This window comes from Actinia tenebrosa, unplaced genomic scaffold (genome assembly GCF_029948245.1).
Source record: "Actinia tenebrosa isolate PJP-AT-01 unplaced genomic scaffold, QUT_ActTen_1.0 PGA_scaffold12__29_contigs__length_12842862, whole genome shotgun sequence".
Classification (NCBI taxonomy): Eukaryota; Metazoa; Cnidaria; class Anthozoa; order Actiniaria; family Actiniidae; genus Actinia; species Actinia tenebrosa.
In genome coordinates, this window is record NW_028292572.1 from 12,559,910 (window position 1) to 12,584,803 (window position 24,894).

A 24,894-nucleotide genomic window follows, 5' to 3' on the forward strand; every position below is an offset into this window, starting at 1 on the left:
TTTGAACAGCGAAGTCTGTACAGCGCGTGTTTATCCAAAGGAATAATAGAAAGAAATTTGACTTGAGTTCAGGCAAGGTAGGTGTAATAAAGCAAAGATAAAGGGAACCAATTTGTGCGGAACCTGATAAAATCCAGTTTTCAAAGCCAGGATTCCGTGAGCGAGACAAAAACGTACTCACCCTACCCCCGTTGTTACCACATTGCACCAGTAATGGCGTCGAGTGTGGTGCGACAAGAGCCAAGTCAAGTTGTTTCTCGAGCTAAAAAGACTCCTTCTCCCAACGTTTCTGCTCCTAAAACTCCTTCAAGATCGAGGATTGAATCTAAAAAGCGTTTAAATAGTTCGGATGGAACTTCGAAGCGGCATGTTTCGGCTCCAAAGACTCCCTTTTCAATGGAAAAGACAAGCACTGCTCGACCGTCCGACAGACTGAACCCAAAAACTATTGACCCGGTAAGTTGAGCTTTAGTCGCTGTCATTTTGCTTTCTACACTTAGTCCTTATTCAGGAAAATTCTATCACTTCGAATGATTTTCGTAAACATTTTCTTGTGTTCTTTCTTGTAAGTTTATAAGTAAGTTAACTAAATTAGCTGATATTGTCGTTGTTTTACATCAAACCTCAAACGAAAAGTTGTCAACAAAACGTTGAATAATTTACTTTCAGTTTAACGACAAGACTCCAAAATCTTCATTTGCTGCTGTTTATGCTAACGGTGGAGTGCCTTGCAGGTAGATATACACATAAATATTTTTGTGTTTATTGAGTTTTTTGCCTGTCGCACACGGTTCTCAACAGGCTATAAGACCCTATCGAGGTTGTCAAGATACACTGTAGACTGAAGCTCGAAATTGCACATAATATTATTCTCTTAAAACTTCACAGGTTTAGTATAGGATTGTACGAATAGTGTGCTTACATTTGGTAAATTGTTTCACTGTACAGACATTTGTTGATTTAGGTTTTATGCATAGTTGTCATCCTGTACAAAAAGAATGATAAATTATTAACGAGTTTGATCAATTAACACTTTTTGTTAACACGAAAAGCTCATATATTTTTAAAATTACTAGAGTTTTAAGCTCCTTTTTATTGGATGCCCTAAACATTCCATAATACTCATGTTTTAACATGCTTCCAAGCTAGTAATTGTTACAGACATATATATACGTTTATATGAATTTTTCTGTTTTATTCTCCTGAACAGATTAGTGCATGGATCTGTGAAACACAAATTACTCTGGGATACATCCCCAGAAAATCTTCCTTTTGATCCTGTTCTTATAACCTTAGCTGAGGTAAGTGTGTTGTTGTTGTTTTACATGAATGGATTGGTTGGAATTGATAAATCTATGTTTAACCTAGTGTCAAACACTATATTATTATTATACATTGTTTGTTACTTATTTTAGCTATTTCAAAAAAGGTTGATAGGTAATAAGCAATAGGAGATAGGTCTTTCCAAGATCCAAGAATAGCTGGAATGGAATCATTGGCGTTTCTTATTATTCTTGTTGATAACACAGAGGTTATTGCAGAGATATCTAGTGTTATGTTGTTAGTTGTTAACGAAACAATGAAACACCTCAATAATTTATTATTCATGTTTAAATATATGGCCACAGTTCCTTTTGGTCTTTGAATCGCTCACCATCACACCTTATACATTTTTTGAAAGAGCTATATTTGATGATTAACTTTTTGTATCCATAATCATTTTTAGAATTGCAATCAACCATGTTTGTTTGTTTGTTTGTTCATTTGTTTTCAGGGACTAAGAGAGACAAAGCATCCCTATTATTTTGTAGCACGTGAAGGATTCAAGGATATGTTAAATATTGAAGATGCTAGCTCTAGGATTGTGCCAATTGTTCCTAAGTTAATCCTTCCTCTAAGGGCTGCCTTGGTAAGAAAAATACCCTTTGCTTTTCTGAGATTTATCTGCCAATTGTTATCACTGTATTGACCTGCAAGTAAGGAGATATTCCTCTTCTACCTTTCCTATTCAGCTTGGTAACATGTTTTTACCTTGTTTATGGATCATCTGCAGGCCTCACAAGATGTTCAAGTGTTTGACACTGCTCTCAATGCACTGGTTCAGCTAAGTTCTGTAGTTGGAGAAACCCTTCTTCCTCACCTCAAGACCCTTTTACCACATGTTTCTAGGAGATTTATGGATAAAACACTCAAAGAAAGAATAGTATATGCTCTACAAGAGATTGAAAGAAATTGTGGAAGGGTTAGTACATACATAAATGCATATCTTTGTGAGTGAATAAACATTGAACGTTTTGAAAGGTTTATTCACTGGAGAAGTGTAGTGATAAAGGCATTGCCAACTATTGCGGTGGCTTCAATTTCCCATTTAATGTACTTACTACCTGGATTTAATATTAATATAATGCACTCTTATTGGTCTTCACAGGACAGTCTACCGATAATCAAGCTTAAGATCCCAACCTATCAGTCAGTGTGCTCATAGCACGAGGCTCATTTATAAAGGTGTTGTTACAACCATGATTTCTTTTGAAACTTGTCTCAATGAAAATATATATGGCAGGACTAAGGTTTTAGTTTGGAACATTATGCTTGTGCAATACGTTTTTTCAAGAAATCATTGCATGTAACAACTTTAATTTATTATTAATAAGTGTAAATAGTTATTATATATTTTTGCAAATCAATCACTGGAATCCATATTGGAATCCAGTGTGATAATGAGATAAATTATCCAAACAAGATGCACATCTGAATGCATTTAATATCATGTAAATAATGTTTACGGGAAGTGTAAATAATATGAATTCCTAATCAGTTGTTAGGGTACAGTTTACATAATGATGTCCTACCTTTATATTACACTTTTATCTGCCTAGAGGTCGTTTCAAGGTTCAATAAATTTGGAGGTATAACAGTAACTTATTGGCAACCTACTGACAACCTACAGTACCAACAACCTACTGACGAGCTATAGACCCCTTGCATGGAGGTCAAAGCAGCTCGATCTGGGGGACAAAACAAAGTCTCCTATGAAATGGAACCTATTGTTTTGCATTCAAAAGTGCTGAAGGGGTCTACTATATTATGACACCCTACTAATTACCCAACACCAATTTTGGGTTCGTATCATTTATACCTCTGTTAATATGTGTTTGTATTCATTACCTAATGTGAATACACTACACATTCAAACATTCCAATGGTATATCTGTTGGTATTTCTAAAAGAAAAAGATCATTTGAGATCTTGTGTGCATGAAGACAGTGTGAACCTGCTGCATAATGGCCAGGGCCCAGTTGTACAAAGGGTTGATAGTGCTATCCGACAGATAAATCCTTATCCAAAGGATAAAGTGATGCTGTTATCCAATACATGCATCCACTGAATAGGATTTATCAATGGGTTAGTTCTATCCACCCTTTGTACAACCGGGTCTAGGTGAAAAGGGGCTGTCGATGAACAAAAGTGGGATATAACCCAACCACAGTTGACAGGGCACCTGGGAGGCTGTTTTGCATTTCACTGGCCGACTCATTTGTCATTGGCAGTATTTTGAAACACAAAACAAAAGGAAAACAATGAAAAAAAGATGTGCCCCAAGCTCAGCACCAGAGTCATCCTATCCACAGGTTTGGTTGAGATAAATCATAGTAAGACATAAGTGTTAGCAATAAAGTGATTTGCTGCTGTTAAACCATGTTAGATAGTTAGCAACATAAAATGGGTAAGAAGCATTAAGTCATACATACCTTGAGTAAATAGAATGTTTCAGAAGGTAGAGTATCTTTTGACTTGCTTATCTTGTATCATTACATAACATAAGAATGCCATGTAAAATGAAAGAGCACTGTATGTCATTCACGCTAAACTCATGAACAAACATTCATATGTGTGGTTCAATCATGTCACAATACAATGTGTTTCTGAATGGAAGGTAAAGTTTACTCAAGGCTCTGACTGAAAATATGGTAAAGAATAATTGACTTTAAATTATTTAGATACAAATTAAAATTCAAAGATTTGTAAACATACATTTTATTACCATAATTATTGTGTGAATTAAATAAAAATTTCAATATTTTAGTGTTGTTTTAACACTGGACTTTCTAAGAGTCCTTTCTGCTCTGAGGTCTGCCTCGCAACCTATCTCACACCCTGCCTCATGTGTCTGCTAGCAGGTGCAACTTGGTGCAAGTATATTCTAAATTACTAATATATTAATAATTGTCTGTCAAAATTTTACAAATATTGTCATAATTTACCTTTTTTACCAACCTACGATCTATAACAGTAAACAGTTTTAATTCCATGAAATAAGAATGATAATATTGAGCATCGCTTGGAGCAATGTTAACTTCATACTGTCAATGCATTATTTACAATCAACGCTGGACACTTGTAATAAGAATTTTTATAAGAATAAAACAATCTTTTTAGAATTATCCAACCATTCAAAACTTATCAAAATATAAGATCATCATATTTTAAAGTCTAAAAAAACTGTTTATGTAAAAGACTCAGACAATCCTATAAAACTAAATGATTTAGCTATAAAAACTGTTTAAAGAAGATTCCTTTGTCGAGAGCTACAGGAAAGAGGAAAATATTCAAATATTAAAACAGATAGGTGTTTCTTTGTAGCCTAGAGCATATGCAACTTCATTGATAGGCAATCTCTTCAGGAAGAATCTGGCTGTTTCATCATGCTTTCTTCTAGTATACAATGCACAAACAATATGCTGTAGTTTGACTCCAACTAAAAATCTATCAAGAAATGCCAGTTTGTATTTTAGTTCTCCACCACTTCCCTCATCGTCACTGATGAAACTATAAAACACATTAGGACTGTTATAGAATAACAGTGCTAAAGATTGGTTGCTTCTTGATTGTCGCAGGATGACATCCACCGAATCTAACAGTCCTTGTGTGTCTGGTTCATCCAATGGATCAGACATGCTTGAAGTTTCTGTGGAGCGTTGGGAGGTTGACTGGGATGAATTTGGACGTGAGCCACTTGAATCTGTGCAAAAATCCATCAAAATTTAGGTCATAGCCAGCAAATAAAGCAAAATACTGATATCAGTGATAATGAGAAATCTTATGGTGTCTCTTGCAGTAGCACTCGAATGAGCAGTTTGTTCCATGCAACATCATTTGGTTTTTATTGCATGAGGTCAGGTAAAGTAACGTTAAGTACGGAAAAAACCTCCAGATATCATAGAGAATGTGTACTGAAGATAGCATGTGATGCAAGGAAACTCTAAATATCAAAGATATTCAAGATTTACTCAGAGGAGAAGAAGCCTTAGAATGCAGCTGTAATAGGAAGGGTACATGTTGAACAAACTTACTATGTTGTTGTACTGTGATTTTATTTACTGTCATCCTGGATGGCAGCGTAGTTGCATCCATAACAACAGCTCCTCTTGAGGAACGTGACATTCTTTGTTGCACAAGACTAGAAGCTGGCTGTTCTGTGTCTGCTTCCCGGTCTGCTTGTTCCTCAGCGTTTATTAATGTAGTAGGTTCTGCATTTCGCACACAAACAAGTTGATTTCTTTCCAAAAGATACTGGCCTGAGAAAACATAAGTTCGTCAAGAAAAGTGTTAAGAAAACCGTTAAATGCGAAAAAAAAAAACAACAAAAAAAACGTTCACACTGTAATTCTGCTGCAAGTATTACTGCTACTGCTACTCCTACTAATCCCTACCAAGTTCAATTCCAGTGTCTGTTTCAGTCATGCCAATACACACTCCAAGGCTGTCATAGCCGTTCTTTTGTACATAATTTTGAACCCATTCCACGAAGGCTGCACCAGAAAAACACTTGCTTGTGGCGTGTAGTTCAGAACGAAGGGCCTCAATTAGGTTATCAGCAGGGGATTGACTACTACTGTGATGTGAATATGTGCTAACAGATGACGTGAAATCATCTCCATCTCCTATTTGTTCTCGTTCCAGTGATACCATCTAGTATGAATGACGTATAGAATGCAGTGAATAAATCTTCATTCGTTATCATTTAACACTTGTGAAAAGTTTTCTTTTCACGGCGGTAATGTTAATGGTGATGGTGACAATGTTTGATGGCGATGGCGGCAATGTTATTGGTGATGGTAACAATGTTTGATGGCGATGGCGGTAATGTTAATGGTGATGGTAACAATGTTTGATGGAGATGGCGGTAATGTTAATGGTGATGGTGACAATGTTTGATGGCGATGGCGGCAATGTTATTGGTGATGGTAACAATGTTTGATGGCGATGGCGGTAATGTTAATGGTGATGGTAACAATGTTTGATGGCGATGGCGGTAATGTTAATGGTGATGGTAACAATGTTTGATGGCGATGGCGGTAATGTTAATGGTGATGGGGACAATGTTTGATGGCGATGGCGGTAATGTTAATGGTGATGGTAACAATGTTTGATGGCGATGGCGGTAATGTTAATGGTGATGGTAACATGTTGATGGAGATGGCGGTAATGTTAATGGTGATGGGGACAATGTATGATGGCGATGGCGGTAATGTTAATGGTGATGGTAACAATGTATGATGGCGATGGCGGCAATGTTATTGGTGATGGTAACAATGTTTGATGGCGATGGCGGTAATGTTAATGGTGATGGTAACAATGTACGATGGAGATGGCGGTAATGTTAATGGTGATGGTGACAATGTTTGATGGCGATGGCGGCAATGTTATTGGTGATGGTAACAATGTTTGATGGCGATGGCGGTAATGTTAATGGTGATGGTAACAATGTATGATGGAGATGGCGGTAATGTTAATGGTGATGGTAACAATGTTTGATGGCGATGGCGGTAATGTTAATGGTGATGGTAACAATGTTTGATGGCGATGGCGGTAATGTTAATGGTGATGGGGACAATGTTTGATGGCGATGGCGGTAATGTTAATGGTGATGGTAACAATGTTTGATGGCGATGGCGGTAATGTTAATGGTGATGGGGACAATGTTTGATGGCGATGGCGGTAATGTTAATGGTGATGGTAACAATGTTTGATGGCGATGGCGGTAATGTTAATGGTGATGGTAACATGTTGATGGCGATGGCGGTAATGTTAATGGTGATGGGGACAATGTATGATGGCGATGGCGGTAATGTTAATGGTGATGGTAACAATGTTTGATGGAGATGGCGGTAATGTTAATGGTGATGGTGACAATGTTTGATGGCGATGGCGGCAATGTTATTGGTGATGGTAACAATGTTTGATGGCGATGGCGGTAATGTTAATGGTGATGGTAACAATGTTTGATGGCGATGGCGGTAATGTTAATGGTGATGGTAACAATGTTTGATGGCGATGGCGGTAATGTTAATGGTGATGGGGACAATGTTTGATGGCGATGGCGGTAATGTTAATGGTGATGGTAACAATGTTTGATGGCGATGGCGGTAATGTTAATGGTGATGGTAACATGTTGATGGAGATGGCGGTAATGTTAATGGTGATGGGGACAATGTATGATGGCGATGGCGGTAATGTTAATGGTGATGGTAACAATGTATGATGGCGATGGCGGCAATGTTATTGGTGATGGTAACAATGTTTGATGGCGATGGCGGTAATGTTAATGGTGATGGTAACAATGTATGATGGAGATGGCGGTAATGTTAATGGTGATGGTGACAATGTTTGATGGCGATGGCGGGAATGTTATTGGTGATGGTAACAATGTTTGATGGCGATGGCGGTAATGTTAATGGTGATGGTAACAATGTTTGATGGAGATGGCGGTAATGTTAATGGTGATGGTAACAATGTTTGATGGCGATGGCGGTAATGTTAATGGTGATGGTAACAATGTTTGATGGCGATGGCGGTAATGTTAATGGTGATGGGGACAATGTATGATGGCGATGGCGGTAATGTTAATGGTGATGGTAACAATGTATGATGGCGATGGCGGTAATGTTAATGGTGATGGTAACAATGTTTGATGGCGATGGCGGTAATGTTAATGGTGATGGTGACAATGTTTGATGGCGATGGCGGTGATAGTGGTGATAGTGGTGATAATGGGGATGATGATTGTTGTGTTGCTAGTGATGATAATGATAATGTTGCTGGTGATAACGATGGTGTTGATGATGATGATGGTGTTGCTAGTGGTGATAATCATGATGATACTGATAGTTATGAAGTGCCTCAAGGCCGATCTCGAGCCACGAGGAAAACTGTGATGACGATGGTTGTAGTGGCGATGATATGTTCAAGATCAGGACTCATTTATTACCTGTTGACGAAGCCATTGGTACAATCGAATCAGTCTAATAGTAGAACTTGTATATAACTCAATATGTTTAGAAACCGTTTCCTAAAAGGCAAGACGAATAAAAATCAATAACTGCATGTCTAAAGCGTGTCGTGTTTAGCGGGATCGGATCAAACATTATACCGTGGCTATGTTAAGTTCCTCAGAGCTTAGTCCTTGTTTTTGATTGTGGAAAAGCTGCATCAAATGCTAAAGAAGAAAAAGAAAACCAAGTTAATGAGACAAATCAAACATTTAACATTTTTTTTATGAATTCAACCTCGTAGCTGCTTTTAGTTTCAAACGAATCTGTGCGCATGCGCAAGTCAGATCACAGAGGAGTGACTCGATCAGACTCACCGCAAGTGACATCATTAGAAGCCCTGCGTGCTCTGAGGCACCTGGACGTCTTTCCTTCAACTGTTCAACTTCTTCTTCAAAATCCTACATGTAAAAGAAATTTCGTTAAAATAATGACCTTGGCTTCTCAAATCATTACTTTAAGCAAGTAATGGAGAAACCTCACACAATGGCAGCTCAAAGTTTTTTTGTTATGGTGAAAAGGAAATGATAACAAGAGAATGCATGATATCTTTTGTTTTATTTTTACAGAAGATTTTGTTTGGAAAAAGGATAGCAAGAGAAAGAGGTTATGGAAATACCTGGACAACGTGCCGCAATAAACGTCTGATTAACACCATAAATCTATCTCGAAGCATTACTCTATGTATGGCGGTCAAACGTCTTCGTAAGAAGTCAATTGCAGGTTGAAGACGCCTTCTTATGCTGAATGATGGTAATGATAGATTAAGAAGCTCGTGCAGAATCTTCTTGAATATCTCGTTCAACTGCAAAAAAAGATTTAAAAATTGTTCGCTACATTGTTACTGTACTTGTCACTTGCGCTAGTGTTGACGCTGTTGTTATTGTTGAAATTGTGTTATTCATTTAGTGTTTTTGTGATTGTTCATACCCTGTAAGCTAACAGTTTATCTTGAGCGTTGAGATTCCCTTCCAGATCAGCTGAACATTCATCAAGTGACACGTCAAGCGACTGTGCAAGTCTAAGATAGTCCTCTTCTCCATTTCCAAGTGAATGCTGTTGGAAACCTGCAACAGATCAGGACATGACGATATTCTATTCAAATCAAGTTTTTATGATGTAAGAAGCAGCTTGGGCCCTCACTTGTGACATGTTTAAAAATGAACACTTTAATGAACTTATCAAGAGAAATAACTTATACATATCTTATTTAATTTCATTACACTTTTACACATTTTATGAATTGTTTTTAATGTTATTAAGTTTCAAATTTCAAATGTTTTTATTTTTAATTTTAGATTATGATATGGTAATGCGAAATACATCATATTGTATGTTTTTTGAGGAATAGAAGAAATAAATTATTATCATTATAAAAGAGAGAGAGAGAGAATAGGACCTGCGCGCAAATGTAAAGAAAACCAATAGTCTCCTAATGGCAGTATGATAGACAGTATGATAGACAGTATGATAGACAGTATGATAGACAGTACAATGGACAGTGTCATAGATAGATAGATAGTTAGTTACCTTGACTACTGCCGTCCAAGGTTGGTCCATTCTGACAATACGACTCACTAAGAATAGACTGTCGGTCAAACTCTCCACTAATGCCATGGAAAACCGGCACCGAATCAAAACGACTGATGGCTGTTGTTATTCGATCGTGTAACCATGACAACAAAGATTGAAGTATAATGACGTCACTAATCCGAAGCCCCATCTGAAGAAAACAAACATCATTATGTTAAAGATGTAGCGAGTGAAACTACCAGGAAATAATAACGTTAAGTTTCAAAACATCAAAGTGACATACCTTTTCTGAAGTTAGCTCACAGCCAGTATAACTATCTTTGACTTTACATAAAGCAGGACATGGTTGGACTTTATTACCTTGAATTGAAAGACGTTTTGTTGATGTTAAAATCATATTGATTGCGCATGCGTCACCACAAATATTTCCATAATAAGTCCATACCTGCATAATTCCTCATATTACATCTTTCTCTTCTACCAGGGTTGAAGCGACAGCCAATCACCTCGCCAGATCTATACCGACCAATCAAATGTCTCGTTATATTTTGTCCTATAACGCTGACCATATCATCTTCACTCATTCCACACGTCTCGATGGCCAGGATATCATCAACGTACAAGGTCACTATTCTCTTTGTTATCTGAAAAAGAGAATCAATGTGTCGTCATATGCTGACGATAAAATGATAGCACAACTTAGGTAGATTGCATTTAACTCAACGTTCGCATTAACTTTTAGGAAAAAAGGGACCCAGCTTCGTTCTTGTGGAACGCCAATGGTATCGTCCCATATTTACCAGCTGCGCGTAGAGAGAAAAAAGGACCAAGCTCCATTCTTTTTTTGAGGTTCTTTGCATGTTTTGGTGTTGATAAATTTTCAAAACTTTTATTTGATTTTATTATTGTTTGATTTTAGATGAAAAAAACGTGACACGATCACATCCACTGTGATTAGTTAGCCATCGAAGAGAATGACAAAATAGAAGCCGGCAATTAACATGATGAATAGGATTAATAGATTCACTAAAGAGTCGCTTGGTTACTCATGCAACATACAACATACTGTTCACTTAACATTCAAGGTCTGAAAACACCTCGAGAAATACCTCGAATGCCTCGCAAGATAACTAATACTTTCTGTAACAAGTTGTAAGGTTCACCGTTCTCGCACAGAATTAAGTAGAAGGAACAAGTGACTAAGAATCTACCATAACATGACTAAGTGGACGTTCTTTATTGCTTTCTTTTTCTCTTCGTTCTGTATACAGGATACTATGTGTACCGTAAGCTTCAAGACTGCGTATGCTTATGGCGCGTTCTTAACGTCTTATGGAGTGCTGATGATCATTGTCGGATGTGTTGTTCTTATATATATATATTATTGTCGAAAGCACAAAGAACTAAGACTTTTTGAGGACAAGAAAAATTCGGATTCCACACCATCTCTTCTCAAGAAACCCGACGAGGAAAACTTCGAGATAATGAAAAATGACAATGAAACACCGAACATTTGGCTATAAATTTACATGCTCAACACTTTAGATTCAAGGAACAGCATCTGTTACAATGCATCAGTTCTGATGGCCGTATTTTATTAGTGGTCCTATATCTAATTTTGTAGTAGACTTTACAAACTTGTGTCAGACATTAGTGCTATTCAAAGCGTCCATATATTAGCACATGCGATCTAAAGTCACATTAACTCCACATTTCTTAACATCCTATCCATGTTCCATACTTCTTACATCATGGAAAAAGTGAAACTTAGCCAAGAAACTGAAATATTCAAAAGCATGCTTTCGAAGAGTAAATATGTTGTTGATGTAGAGAATTCATAGTCAGCAAAGTACTGAGCCATGGCTGGATGCCAAAATATCAGTTTCTAGCTATATTATTCATGTATACAGTGAACAATTGTATATTTAATCATGTCAGGCTGCTTTGCATCTCCAATATAACTAAATATAGTAACAAACGTTTAAGCAACTGACCCGGAACACACATGGAAAAGCGCCAAGAAACAATCGCTTCTCAGAGCATCGCGCGTCCAAACTGTTCCGTGTAATAGTTGTAGGGTCTGGGAAGAGAGTAACAGAAGGGTATGTAACAACTTGATCTGCATTGAGTGCCTTATAAACTATACGTCAAGTGTTCTTCCCTCTAATTGGACAATATAGCATCTCTGCTGAGGATTTTTTGTTTCCTAACCACTACATTCATTCATTGGCCGCTTTTATACTAAAAACGCATAATACGTTCGGACAGACTTGCGCGAACGTTTCTGCTGTTTCTTTTTATCTCTAACTTCGTCACGTATGAAGACGCGGGGCACAAACGCATTATTCGTTAAGACGCACTTTTTGATTAAGTGCTTCTTGAACGAAAAATTATTTAAAGAGAAGGTCGTCTGAAAGAACGTTGGTGTAACCGTATAAAGACGAGCAACAGATGAAGGAAGTACAAAACCTGGAATTTCCTGCGTAATTAAATATACTAATGCCAGGCCTATTTCACTTGCATGCATCAAAAATTCGTCTTGTATTTGACCATCTTTACACTACACGCATGAAGTAATAGATGCATTATACGTCTTTACTATACATTCATCCATTCATTCATCCATCCATCCATTGTGCCACTCTATTTCGTCTTTCTTTTTCCCACATCCATCAATCCATTCAATCCATTGAGCTGTCATCGTACATGGTATCCCATTTCTTATATTACCTTACTAATACCACAGTTCAACTGCCTGGGGGTAGTCAGTCGAGAAAATGCGTGTTGAATTTCAATCTTTGGTGGTACTCAGTTTAACCTTTGATCAGAAATGATCGAACTGGAATAGAAGATTCGTACATATGGAAAATATTCTATTTAAGTACTATAGAGCTGAAAGAGCTTTAGAAAAATTAACGAACATTGTTTTGGCTTCAAAGCATGGTGTGTGAACAGCGTGTGAACAGCCTACTTTTTGAACGAAAGAAAGCCGGCGGAGAGACTTTTAAATTTGTGGTCTTAAACTCAAAATAAGTATAAAGCTAGATAGATACGAGAACATGGTCTAACTCTGGTTAGTCCTATACTGGAGAAAGGGCGCTTTTCGACATTATTCATGATAAAATAACGGGTTGTAATGGACATGTAGTAAAGAAGTCAGTAATTATAGGACGATAGTATGCTGGGTAGTCGGGATCACGTGGGGGTAAAACGCTCGCCTCTCACCCCTGTGGTCCGGGTTGTGTATCCCAGTCGTCCCATGTGGGCTGAGTTGGTTGGTTCTCTTTCTGACCCGAGGGTTTTTCCGGTCCACCGGTTTTTCCTCCCTCCTCTCAAATCAACCCTGACTAATTCAAACTGGTTAGAGCTGTGCTCTGGGGTCATACATGGACTGTATAGCGGCTGCCAGAAGCACCTTCACATGCTTTCAGTTCGATCCTGTTGATCTGCGCCACTGCTGTACTTGCGGTGATGATAAGTGATGACAAATTTATTTAAAAAAAACAACAGAAACCGCGGTTATGATGAAATTCGATGTTGCTAAGATTGTTTCGTAGTGGGACATAGCTACTATTCTAGTGCGACAAAATGAGTGACGTGAAGTGATACACAACGCTGTTTGGGGAATAAAATGCTTCATTGAGGGAGAAGATATTTTCCCCCTACGGAACATGTAAAGTATGTTTATAACCTGTTATAACAGAAACTAGAATGTTTGACCCAGGTGGAATGTAATATAAAGTAGATAAAGAAGTCAAGTACTGAACATCCTCAATGGGTTATCTAAACCTCACTTAGTTATTCTGTCTTGGAGGTCCGGAACAGGACATACAAGAAGCCTTACTAAACACGGACCAGTGGGGGTGGGGTGGGGGTCTGAACTGGACTACGGGATTACAATCCAACCAGAGCTTGAAGACTTTACACCTTCATGCCTTTAATCTCACAACTATATCCAGAGGACCCTATCTAGAGATTATTACAACAACCGAGGTCAATATTCAGTGGTATTACATCCCTTTGCAAGTCGGTATGTACGTATTTTTACTATAAATAGAATATATGTTGTGCTGTTTTTACCGAGAATGGCTCCCATGGTGCAACATGTCTTGCCACCTATAATAATCCAATAATCAAAGTCCAGTTCTGACTAACATATTATTGCCCATAATCGCTGACCCACAACTCATTAGCATTTCAGCCCTTGCTAAGACCATCCGACTGTTCCGACTGACGATATTAATTTTTTTACTCGTCAAAAAATATTCGATAAAATTAGAATCCAGCGTCAAAAGTTGTACCAAGCTCAAGCCTCTTTCACTCTGTGAGTAAATGTCTTATTATTCTGTTACATGAAAACCGTTCATTCTGTGTATAGTGTTATCGTGAAAACATTCGAAGATAAATATGACAAAATTAAAGGGACCTTATCATACGATTATTAGCCTTTGAACACTTCTTCCATAACATAAGAGTTACGAAGTATAATGACGCCAGTCATTCAAAGATGGGAGTCATAAATTCGAAACTGAGGCGGTTGAAAGCAGTTCCCGATCTCGTGATGTCGGGGTCTACAAAGTAACAAAGGGAGACATAACTAAAAAAGCCAGCTTCGTTTAGTTTCTGCATAATATTTACATACCCCTTTTTGTTGTTTACACCACTTAAGTCTTGCTCAGTATACATTTTATATTAAATGAATTCAGAGATGCCATCGCGATTAAAATATGCGCTCTGTTCGGTTTCAAAAAGTTAATCTATCAATCAATCAATCATTTTATCTTGATTAGATAGGAATATGCCGAATACATATCAACAAACAATATATGGAATATTTCTTGACAGGAACTCGATTGCATTCAGCCCCTCGTTCAAGAGAAGTGCTTAGCGCGGAGGTTAAAGAGATGGCACTAGAAGGATTGTCTCCTGGAGTGATTGCAACCATCGTCGTAGTAGCAATTATTGCCTTAGTTCTTATTATCTTCTACTTCGTTTGTCGCTCTGATGATCCTGTACGTGATCATACTTGTGTTGCACTGCTGTACCCTCGCACAAGACGAGAGTTCCAGCAACTTAGAGTCCCACTAGACCCTATTAATCCTACAGACATTGGAGTCAACAGTGCTTATGAACCAGATAGTGATGAAAACAAGAAAAGAGAGCATAATGTGCAGATACACACACCTCCGCAACAAACAGAGACAACTGCGGTGATCTTACAGCACTGTTAAGCCACATCAAACAAGACGGCCACGGAGGAAGCTGTGCAACTAGAGACTGTGACAGTGGAGCTGAATACTGCTGCAGAAAGTCAATAACACAATAAATAACGTGCCTAAACATCTGTTGATTTTGCTCCACAACCTATTCGTTATCTATCATTGAACACTAGTAATTCAGAAGGTGTAAAAAAAATGAACCCAAATGTACAAAAAACGTTGAAAGCATATTGTACGGCGATCATTTAATCATTAATAGACAATTCAATAGTTTGATGACCAGATGATTATCCTAACTGCAACATAGAATACAACTAGAGTTAGTGGCTGAGAATAATAACAATATTGTTTTAAAATAAGCATGCAGAATCGCAAAAAAAAAACAATAAAGTATTATTGATTGTACGGTTGAGTGAGAATGAGTTAAACTACAATATGTAAACAAAACGAGATTGAATTAAATGAAATAATAATAATAAATAATAAAAAAATACTGACCATTGGTAAAAAAAGATATAAACAACAGCCCACACCGACTGGTCTATCTGCAATATTTCCTGTCACCATCACAACCCGTGAATAACCCCTTTTAGTAGACAGTTCTTCAGGGAGTTATTTTTACATTACAGACATAAAATCTTCACCAATTTTTGTGATTATTAGAGAAAGAAAGCGTGATATCTTGGCTGTATTCATTGATAAGTAGAGAAGTGTTCGTAAGTGAGAGTTGATAAACGTTCGTGATCTCGCTCATTCGAGATAAAGTATATCGCTGTTTGTTATGAATCACGGACTGCGTACCTTTTATTGTCACAACAACTAACATTCAGGATCAACGACAATGGAAGAAATTTAGCCTTTGATCCGATTAAAGCTCCATGGATTCATAACTGTCTGAATACCTAGTGAACCCATTCAGTCGTATGCATTCGTAAGGCGGTAATTATAGGTATACAACTGAAACAAAGATAGTCATAAAAAGCACTCAGGATGGACCAGGTGAAGAGTTAACATATAACTTGGAAGATGAGTGAAACACTGAGATTCCATCCTCTTACCGTTTCTCCCGAGGGGAAAGGGGGTCGTAAGCCAACTGCACAGACCCTTTTGATGCGCAATTCCAGTACAAATCTTACCGAAGTAAATACTCAAAGTTGAGGGAAAAGTAGAATCATGCAATGTGGGAGCGCGATGCATGATGGTTGTCACCCAGTCCCCAATATCAAATAGTCCTCAATAAACTATATTATGGTGTTATGATGTTAAACCAATGAAACTACAGATTCTGCTGTCCTACTGTATGTGTATGACGTAGAGGTACAGCTGATCACTAGTGTGGAACATACATTTTCAATAAAATATGGTAATCAACTATCAATACGATATTCTTATTCTCTCTATATTAATACGATAATAGAGTGAACACGACTTGTATCAATACTATTGCATTGGCGAGGAAAGAGATACAGAGGGCAAGAAACTTGAAGTTGATGATTATATTTGTTAAAACTTGTTCCCACAAGAAAAAAATAGCTTTACTTGATAAATGAGCTAAAAGACGCCTGACCACATCAAGCGTGTCTAAGCATCTAAAACATCCAGCTAAGAGAAAAATAATCAAAACAACGCGAAGACGAACGCTTTGGGTATGAACATCACGAACAGTTAACACAAGTGAAGTAATTCTTTGATAGCCTCTTTGTAACCATCGTCAAATACACAGATTACAGACTGGATAATATGTACCCAAAGGACCGAGTAACTTCAAGAACTTACAGACGACATCAGTTGACTGATGCCCTTGGCGAGTACGTATCAATTGGATCAATATTGATATCAATGAGCAAAATCATTTGAACATATAGTAGTATAAAGTCATTATGGCAGAAGTACTGTCCATTGGTGTGATAGTCTTTTTGTGTACCGCTGCTATTACTACTGTTTTGTTGATTATCCTGTACTGTGTGTGCAGATCTGAAGATCCTTTACTTGACCATACTTGCGTAGCTTGGCTTCATTCACCGAGGACAGTAAGCAAAACAAAGTATGATGTGCTACCGTTGTACGATATGCAAAATGGACATAACGCACCTCGAGACGATAAGCTAGGAACCATAGAACGATTAAGAGTAGAAGAGAAGAAAGAGAAGAAAGAGAAACCTACTAGAGGGGTTGATGTTAAAAGGAAAGAGTTCTACGAACGCTACCCGGAGAAATGTCCGCTATCGATTGACGACCCAAACTTCCACAGAAGTGAGTCATCGGGCAGAGGAAAGGCTGTGTCCAGAGAAAAAGGAAGAGACGATGAGCGTAGAAGATCTCACGAGAATCATTCAAGAAGAAGCAAAGAACAGTGGGAACCGAAATCCAAAAGCGTACATGACATTTATGTAAATGAACAATATTATTTACAATCACCTCCTCAAACATCACGATCACTCAACTTTATAGACAAGTATGATGAACGAGATGGTGGTGTGGCTTCGTCATTGTACATGCATCCACCGCGCCATGATGAAAAAAGTCATCATTATGTCCGTCCACGATCAGTGGAAAGAAATGATGGAGGAAGTAACCATTCATATTTACATTCTTTGCTACCGCGTACCCTGGAAAGAGAAGGTAGGAGAGGGCGGAGAGATAAGAGGGAAAGTCAGTCATCTTCCCATTATGTGCGACCACGATCACTGGAACCAGAACGAAAAGAGAGATCTCATTCATCACATAACGTGCGCCCAAGATCACTGGAGAAAGATGAGAGAGATGGGATAAAGAGATCCCATTCATCACATTACGTGCGCCCAAGATCATTGGAGAAAGACGTGAAGGATAGCCATGTATCTTCATCTCATTACGTGTATCCACAATCACTCGAAGACAAGACCGACTCCCTTTACGTAAATCAGCCTCCACCAGCAGCAAAAGAAGAGACAAGACACAAAAGCAAGCATCCTACGCGCTCTAAGGATGATATACTCCACGCCAAGGATAACTATTATCAAAATGTCTCAGCTATAAATGACGATGAACAGTTCTTGACAAAGTCGAGAGAGGAAACTCCTCTTTTGAAGGCATCTGAGGAAATCGCGATGTCTGAAGTCCAACAGTTGTCTTCTGGACTCCCCCAAAGAAATGAATCTGAACGGCAACTAGATAGACATCATCAAACAGGATACAAGCAAGAGGACCGGGACAGAAAAAGAATGCGTGACGGAAGTGAACGTCAATCGAGACCTCGGTCACGTTTAACAGAATACAGAAGGCCAAGATCATCTCATGAACTATTCGATGTAGGATGGTCCGATCACAAAAAAGGCCCAAAAGACAACTACTTTCTTCCTCGAACACAATCCATGATTTCTGCGCGTCCAACCAAGAATGATGACAGTACAATTGGGAGACGTCACACAATACACTTGGAATTCCATCCCAGGTCTGGTGATGTCACGCCAGTGGACAGTGAAAAAGAAAGTGGAAATAAAAAGAATCGGCCCTCAATACAGCAGGAATACAGCCCCAAAGAACAGAGAGAATTTTCAGCAAGAAGAAACATCAAGAAACAAGATGCGATCAGAGCTCAGCAGAACTATGCAGATCATGCTCAAGATACAAAAAGGCGGCAAAGCAAAGATAAAAAGTCACACATTAAACCAGAAGTAGGAAAGAATGGTCTTACGATACCACCGAGGTATGATAGCGTTACTGATGAATACAGGAGTACCTTGAGGGAAGATAGAATGAGAGCATCCTTTACTATACCACCAAGGTACGACAGCCTTCCTGATCGTTACAGAGATGCAGGACATGAACCACGCCCTCTAACCACACACTCAAGAGACCAAAACAAGAGATTCACATCAAGAAAAACCACGCTAGATGAACACCGAAAACTGCAGTCCAGAAAATCCACAGAATCTACAAGCTCTAGAGCCACAATGGAAAGTGTTCACAAAGAGATTGAATCGAGTTCAATATACAAGAAAACAGATGATGGCAGGCTTGTGTTAAGAGACACGAGTCAAGAACCTAGTCAATATAAAGGGACAAGGGCCCCAGAAAAGATGCCGATTAAGGGACCTGTTGAAGACACAGCAACACAAAGAACAAGGACCCCAGAAAAGATACCGATAAAGGGACCTAGTAAAGATACAGAAACACAAAGAGCAAGGACCCCAGAAAAGATACCGATAAAGGGACCTAGTGAAGATACGGAAACACAAAGAGCAAGGACCCCAGAAAAGATACCGATAAAGGGACCTAGTGAAGATACAGAAACACAAAGAGCAAGGACCCCAGAAAAGATACCGAGAGAGGGACCTAGTGAAGATATGGAAACACAAAGAACAAGGACCCCAGAAAAGATACCGATAAAGGAACCTAGTGAAGATACGGAAACACAAAGAGCAAGGACCCCAGAAAAGATACCGATAAAGGGACCTAGTGAAGATACGGAAACACAAAGAGCAAGGACCCCAGAAAAGATACCGATAAAGGGACCTAGTGAAGATACGGAAACACAAAGAACAAGGGCCCCAGAAAAGATACCGATAAAGGGACCTAGTGAAGATACAGAAACACAAAAAGCAAGGACCCCAGAAAAGATACCGATAAAGGGACCTAGTGAAGATACGGTAACACAAAGAGCAAGGACCCCAGATACGATACCGAGAGAGGGACCTGCTGAAGATACGGTAACACAAAGGGCAAGGGTCCCTCCAAAACGCACGAAATCAATTGAACGAGTTTTCTATGTGAAGTCAGTTCCACGATCTGAGCCAATGTTAAACACTGAAACACCTCTTGAAGTCTCGTCAGACGAAATCGTTGACTGGAATCTGCTTAAATTGACTGGACAAAATATTGATGTAAGTGAAGATGAGAGATCACAAGACACACCGTATTCTGCTGGAGATGAGAGCAACCAGCTGATACAACCGAATGCAGCTTTGCCTTCAAAAGGTTTAAGTGACAAAAACATCGATTGGCATCTCTTCAGCTTGAATGGACAAGTGGAAGATCATAAGTCAGCAGTATTGAATAATCCTTCACAAGAGAATGGGCCGACAGAACCGAGCCACGAAGTTAAACAAGCTATAGTAACAAACCACAAGAATATCGATTGGCATCTATTCACCATAGCCGGCGAGAAGATCGACGAAAAGAAAACCCCTACACAAGATAACATGTCCACAACAAGCACTAAAGACTCCATTAAACAGAGCTTAGAAACACAGATCAAATATGGTGAAGAGCTTCATACATCAAGAAGACCGAAAGTAAAACCAATGATATTACATTTTGAATGACTCTGATTCTGTTGGCAACAACTAAATAATCAATGTAACAAGTTACGACAATTAGGTAAAACTAAAGAGTGTTGTAAAATACGAATAACTTTGTTCATTAATGTACAACATTTTAGCGAGTCTTTGATTATAAAAATGAAAACTGCGCATCAACGGAGATGTTAACTAACTAGGTAACTAATTTTTGGCTTCATGATAGTGTTGTCCATAATAAAAACAATCATCTCGTACATTCTATTAGAGTATCCTATGATAGATGTGTTGATCATGATAGATGTGTTGATCATCACAGTGAATGAGCGATCTAAGCCAACGCTGTAAAGAAAGACTTGACAAAATGAGTATCCTATACAGATATCCATGTATTCATAACGATAGCCTCACGTCAGTTGAACACTGAGATATGCATGAATCGAATCCTTGTTTATGCTGTAACTTAAGAAATAAACTTATTTTCGTTAATGTAAAGTGTTGAATGTATGTCTGCGCTAGCGACTGCGTTAACCAGTTGAGTTAAAGTTTAACTGTTACCCTGTGCTAAGATTTACGAGACCAAAGAGCGTCTGCTTGAGCTGGTCTGAGCTTGAACAAAGCGCTAACCGGAAACCGCATTTAGAGAGCTATCGTATATGACTCAATCTAATAAATAGCACAAAGGGGCGGATCTAGGAGAAGAACTGAAAGTTGAGAGGTTTGCAGCGGAAACAAATTTATGTGAGTTAAGTATTACACACCAAGAAAGGGTATTAGCCTCGTACAGACAATGACAAGGCCTCGTTCCCAGACCCTGCGCTATTGCCAGCAAGCCAATTATTCATTTCTTCATTTTTCACGCATTTCTTGAGTATGAATCTCTTGAATAATCTTACCTTAATAAGTTTTCCACAGATCGCCGTCTTAATCTCCATTGTCGTAGCTCTATTTTCCTCCATTTCCACCTGCCCGTCACTACCGGGGCTTACTCGCTCGGTCGGACACAACACTTTACACAGATGACAAGCAAAGGATGTCAGACGCTGTATGCAACAAAGAAGATCCACCATTGAACTAGAAACAGGAACTATTTCTGTCTTGGAAGCGTCTGTAGTCGCTAATGGAGCAGGAGGTGGCTCTGTTGTACTTGGTTCTGAATCAGTAAGGCTCTCGTAATCCGTACTCAAATAACTATCATTATCAGTGCTTACATCATCAGTACTTCTACTCGAGTCACGTGCCGTAGTGTATGACGTTGGACAGCTACCATACTCTGTCGGTACGCTGCTGAGGCTGGCCTTCTCGGCTTCTAACGTCCTTTCAAGCAGTTTGTGTTTAGGTACGGGTAATGACTGACTACTTGCGATGGGTACCGGTCTACGCTCAGTCGATGCTTGGTCTAAACGATTATCAGATTCACAATGATTCATCGCTCTCGTTGTTGTAGGAGGATCAGCGATGTGTTCAATATCGGTTGGCATAGCAACAGTCTTATGTGGACACTCCTGACAGGTTGGCATAGCAACAGTCTTATGTGGACCTTCCCGACAGGATGTTTTACAATTCAAATCAGAAGCCTCATTCTTCTGTGCTGTTGGCGTTACTGTTCTCTTAATGTTTTGACCCGATACACTAACATTAGTCACTGCATTTGCTAGCGTATCCTGAGTGTCTAAGGTACCAGGCATTTGCGCACCCTCAACGGATTGCATTGTTGTGTCTGAGGCAGTTGAAATTTGCGCGCCTTCCACAGACATCTTTGTATCATCTTCCAAGCTATTATCTAACGTATCTGCTACACTGTCTGTCAGTTTTTCAGCGCTCATTTCTGTTGACATACTTTCGCCTGAAACACTTGTGGTACTTTCAATCGACAGTCTATCGTCCTCTCCTATTTCACCCTCATCTTTTACCACTGGTTCTGATCCTTCAGAAAAAGAGCTCTCAGCAGTGGTGTACGAATCATCAGTTGAACCAAGGGCTGTAGTACTGTCGTCATTCTCGTAAGGAGTTGCTCTTTGTTCACCTTCTAATGAAACTGGTTTTTGTCCTGTGAAACCGGTTAGAACAGATTCAACAACTTCATTACTATTTTGTTTGGTAGTTTTACCAGCAGAATTCAATATATCTTGTTCTGATATTTCAAGTTCCCTTTGATGATTACATTCAGTCGTGTTTTGAACAACTTTATTGTCATCTTCATCAATATTTTCAATTCTTTGTGAATGTTCTAGAGGAGATTCTCCATTTACTTTTCCTTCTTCAAATGTCATTGTTTCAATGTCTTCTGTTTTATTACTATCACTACTTGTAGTCATCACATTATCATCTTCAGCAACATCAGGTATGTGTACTTGTGCTTGGGTCACAATCGTTTTCCCTTTAAAGGTTGTTGTAACAGGTGGTGATGCGTTCATCCTGACTGGCTGCCAGGAAGACAATGATTCACTACTACTGCTACTCGACACGTCTGATGAACTGATTTGTGCTGTGGAAGATGAGGGATGCGGATTGGATGCAGAAACCCCTTCTATCTTTTTCTTTTGCTCCTGTGTCAAACAGAAAATACGAGTGAGATTCGAATCACAGCCGAGAAGATAAGCGGGAAACTAAACAAATTGTCATACGGACGGGTGGGTGGGTGGGTGGGGGGTGTTGATTGGGGGGAGGGGAGGAAAAGAATCGACAAGGAGAGCCATTCGAGGCAGTGGAAATATGTTAGTAAGAAGCATGAGTTAGTGAACTGATCCTGCGCGACACTTACTCTAAAGTCAGATTCTGCAGCACAATGTACAGGGTCTACAGGTGTGAAAGCAGAGTGGTCTGATCGAGTAATACACTGTGTCCTGGGCATACGGCGTACAGCACTTGCAGGTCTTGATACACTCTCTTCTTGTACAACACTAGTCACGTGCCACTGGTCTCTTTGGAGAAGGCATGGTACTAGGTCTTTTAGATATCTTCCCACAACATCCATCCAGAGCAAGGACAGTCGAAGGAAAGGTTCACGCCATGTCTGCATGCTAAAAAAGTTGGAAAAATTAATTGAAAACTATACAGATTGATTAAATAGAAGATGCTATGTGATTGAGGGAGTGTGCATGGTGGTTGTGTAGGGGGGGGCAAGCAAGGGAAGGGGCAAGGCAAGGGGAGTGAAACAAGTTGATTATATTGATCCAATTTCATTACTTTATTACCATTACCTATTTCACTTCAGATATAATATCCTCCGTTTTTACAGCTGCCGGTTAAGTTTGGCATACATTTGTAAAGGTTTAATTAAAAATCGTCTTTAAGCGGCAATCCTGATATTGAGAGGATTGTAAGTATCTCAGACAAGTCTTAGTAATGAACTAACAGTACGTTTATTATCTACTTCGTTCTTACCCAAGTCTCAAATACTTCACGTTGTCTTTATCCAAGATCGATAGTCTGAAAGCCAGGCTAAGCATGCGCAGATCTACTTCATTTGTGGGTGCGTTTATTGGAATGAGTTGACACATTTCACCAACATCATCCATCAAAAGACGGTAGAAAGTAACGGTAGCCAGTTGCACAAAATCCAAGTACCTGAAGAAATAACATCAAACCATTTCAGAGGAGCCACAGGCAGTTTTCTTTGTAAGTATGGCACGTCATTAGGTAGAGGAGCAGGGATAGGAGAGAATAATCTCTGAGTATTACTACCTTTGAAATTCCTCTTGATAGTACGTCTTGTAGATTATTATTTCATCTCTTATGTTCAAAATCAGAATGTTGAGGAGCTGAGGTGACAATGGATTCTCATATCGATTCAATTGCAGCTCATCGATGGCTATTACTTTGAATCTCTCATAACGGCCCGTTATTTCCTCCTGCAAAGAAAAGACAACCACACGAATCACTCTCAAGTTCTGTCCCTGTTGAGGATACTTCACATTGTCTACTGTATTAGCACATAGAAGTCCACGTAGAAGTTAGTATTGAAATTGGTGTCTTGAAAGGTTTTTCCATCCAAAAACATGTTACCTTACTATGGACCAATTGGTGGCTTAAGCCTCCTCACTTTTCTCTAACATTCAATACTGGCGTTCTAAGTCTTTGCCCCCTCCCAACTTTCAACGTGGCTCTACAATCCTGGAATTGATGTTCAAAGCAACATTTCGTACCTTGAGATAAGAAGCTAACTGGATCTCAAACGGTTCTTCCCCAAAGCTATCCACAAATTTGCGTGCTTCTCTTACATTCATAAAAACGGCGGGAAAAGTAGACTTGAGGAAATGAGCAGCTTCCTCTACCATTGCTGCCATGGCAACCAGTGATGTTACTCCACCAGGAGGAGAGTTTTGTTTGAACAGCCTTGTGACTCGTGTAAGGTAGTATTTGGAAAGGCGAAAGAGAAGTGATAAGATCTCAATGCACATTAAGAACTGTCAGAAGGAAAAAAAGCAAACAATCAAGTTATACTATTATCTTGCAGGAAGGAAAGGAAGGAGAGTCAAGACCAAAGACAGATAGACTTTTTTGTCTTTTCATAAGAAAAACACATAT

At 38.9% G+C, this 24,894-nt stretch overlaps 3 protein-coding genes across 3 annotated transcripts in view; 2 read left to right on the forward strand and 1 right to left on the reverse strand.

Moving 5' to 3' along the window:
- Positions 1-4,086, forward strand: LOC116293755 (PACRG-like protein). Its single transcript, XM_031701214.2, has 6 exons — positions 1-456; positions 670-734; positions 1,211-1,301; positions 1,775-1,909; positions 2,054-2,242; positions 2,429-4,086. Exons 1-6 carry the CDS (start codon positions 214-216, stop codon positions 2,483-2,485), a joined length of 780 nt encoding a protein of 259 aa, XP_031557074.1. The 5' UTR covers positions 1-213; the 3' UTR covers positions 2,486-4,086.
- LOC116293750 (uncharacterized) overlaps positions 4,023-24,894 on the reverse strand; it is a 25,721-nt gene continuing 4,849 nt past the window's right edge. Inside the window, exons 11-26 of the mRNA XM_031701210.2 lie at positions 24,513-24,773; positions 24,052-24,218; positions 23,752-23,934; positions 23,129-23,387; positions 21,261-22,913; positions 10,312-10,510; positions 10,150-10,226; positions 9,864-10,056; positions 9,264-9,400; positions 8,953-9,138; positions 8,651-8,734; positions 8,435-8,500; positions 8,273-8,353; positions 5,715-5,973; positions 5,355-5,579; positions 4,023-5,023 (exon numbers count right to left, since the gene is read on the reverse strand). Of these exons, the coding sequence (XP_031557070.1) occupies positions 4,611-5,023; positions 5,355-5,579; positions 5,715-5,973; positions 8,273-8,353; positions 8,435-8,500; positions 8,651-8,734; positions 8,953-9,138; positions 9,264-9,400; positions 9,864-10,056; positions 10,150-10,226; positions 10,312-10,510; positions 21,261-22,913; positions 23,129-23,387; positions 23,752-23,934; positions 24,052-24,218; positions 24,513-24,773 (4,443 nt within the window). The 3' untranslated portion in view covers positions 4,023-4,610. The remainder of the gene's footprint in view (positions 5,024-5,354; positions 5,580-5,714; positions 5,974-8,272; positions 8,354-8,434; positions 8,501-8,650; positions 8,735-8,952; positions 9,139-9,263; positions 9,401-9,863; positions 10,057-10,149; positions 10,227-10,311; positions 10,511-21,260; positions 22,914-23,128; positions 23,388-23,751; positions 23,935-24,051; positions 24,219-24,512; positions 24,774-24,894) is intronic.
- LOC116293756 (uncharacterized) lies at positions 13,743-15,490 on the forward strand. Its single transcript, XM_031701216.2, has 2 exons — positions 13,743-13,896; positions 14,712-15,490. The coding sequence occupies exon 2, from the start codon at positions 14,771-14,773 to the stop codon at positions 15,095-15,097; it is 327 nt and encodes a 108-aa protein (XP_031557076.1). The 5' UTR covers positions 13,743-13,896; positions 14,712-14,770; the 3' UTR covers positions 15,098-15,490.

What these genes read in the sequence shown, in the direction of transcription:
- LOC116293755 (XM_031701214.2), top strand. Translation starts at nt 214, where the DNA reads ATGGCGTCGAGTGTGGTGCGACAAGAGCCAAGTCAAGTTGTTTCTCGA. An exon ending in TTCCTCTAAGGGCTGCCTTG is followed by an intron (nt 1,910 to 2,053) that starts GTAAGAAAAATA and finishes GATCATCTGCAG; the next exon opens with GCCTCACAAGATGTTCAAGT. An exon ending in TTGAAAGAAATTGTGGAAGG is followed by an intron (nt 2,243 to 2,428) that starts GTTAGTACATAC and finishes TGGTCTTCACAG; the next exon opens with GACAGTCTACCGATAATCAA.
- LOC116293756 (XM_031701216.2), top strand. Translation starts at nt 14,771, where the DNA reads ATGGCACTAGAAGGATTGTCTCCTGGAGTGATTGCAACCATCGTCGTA.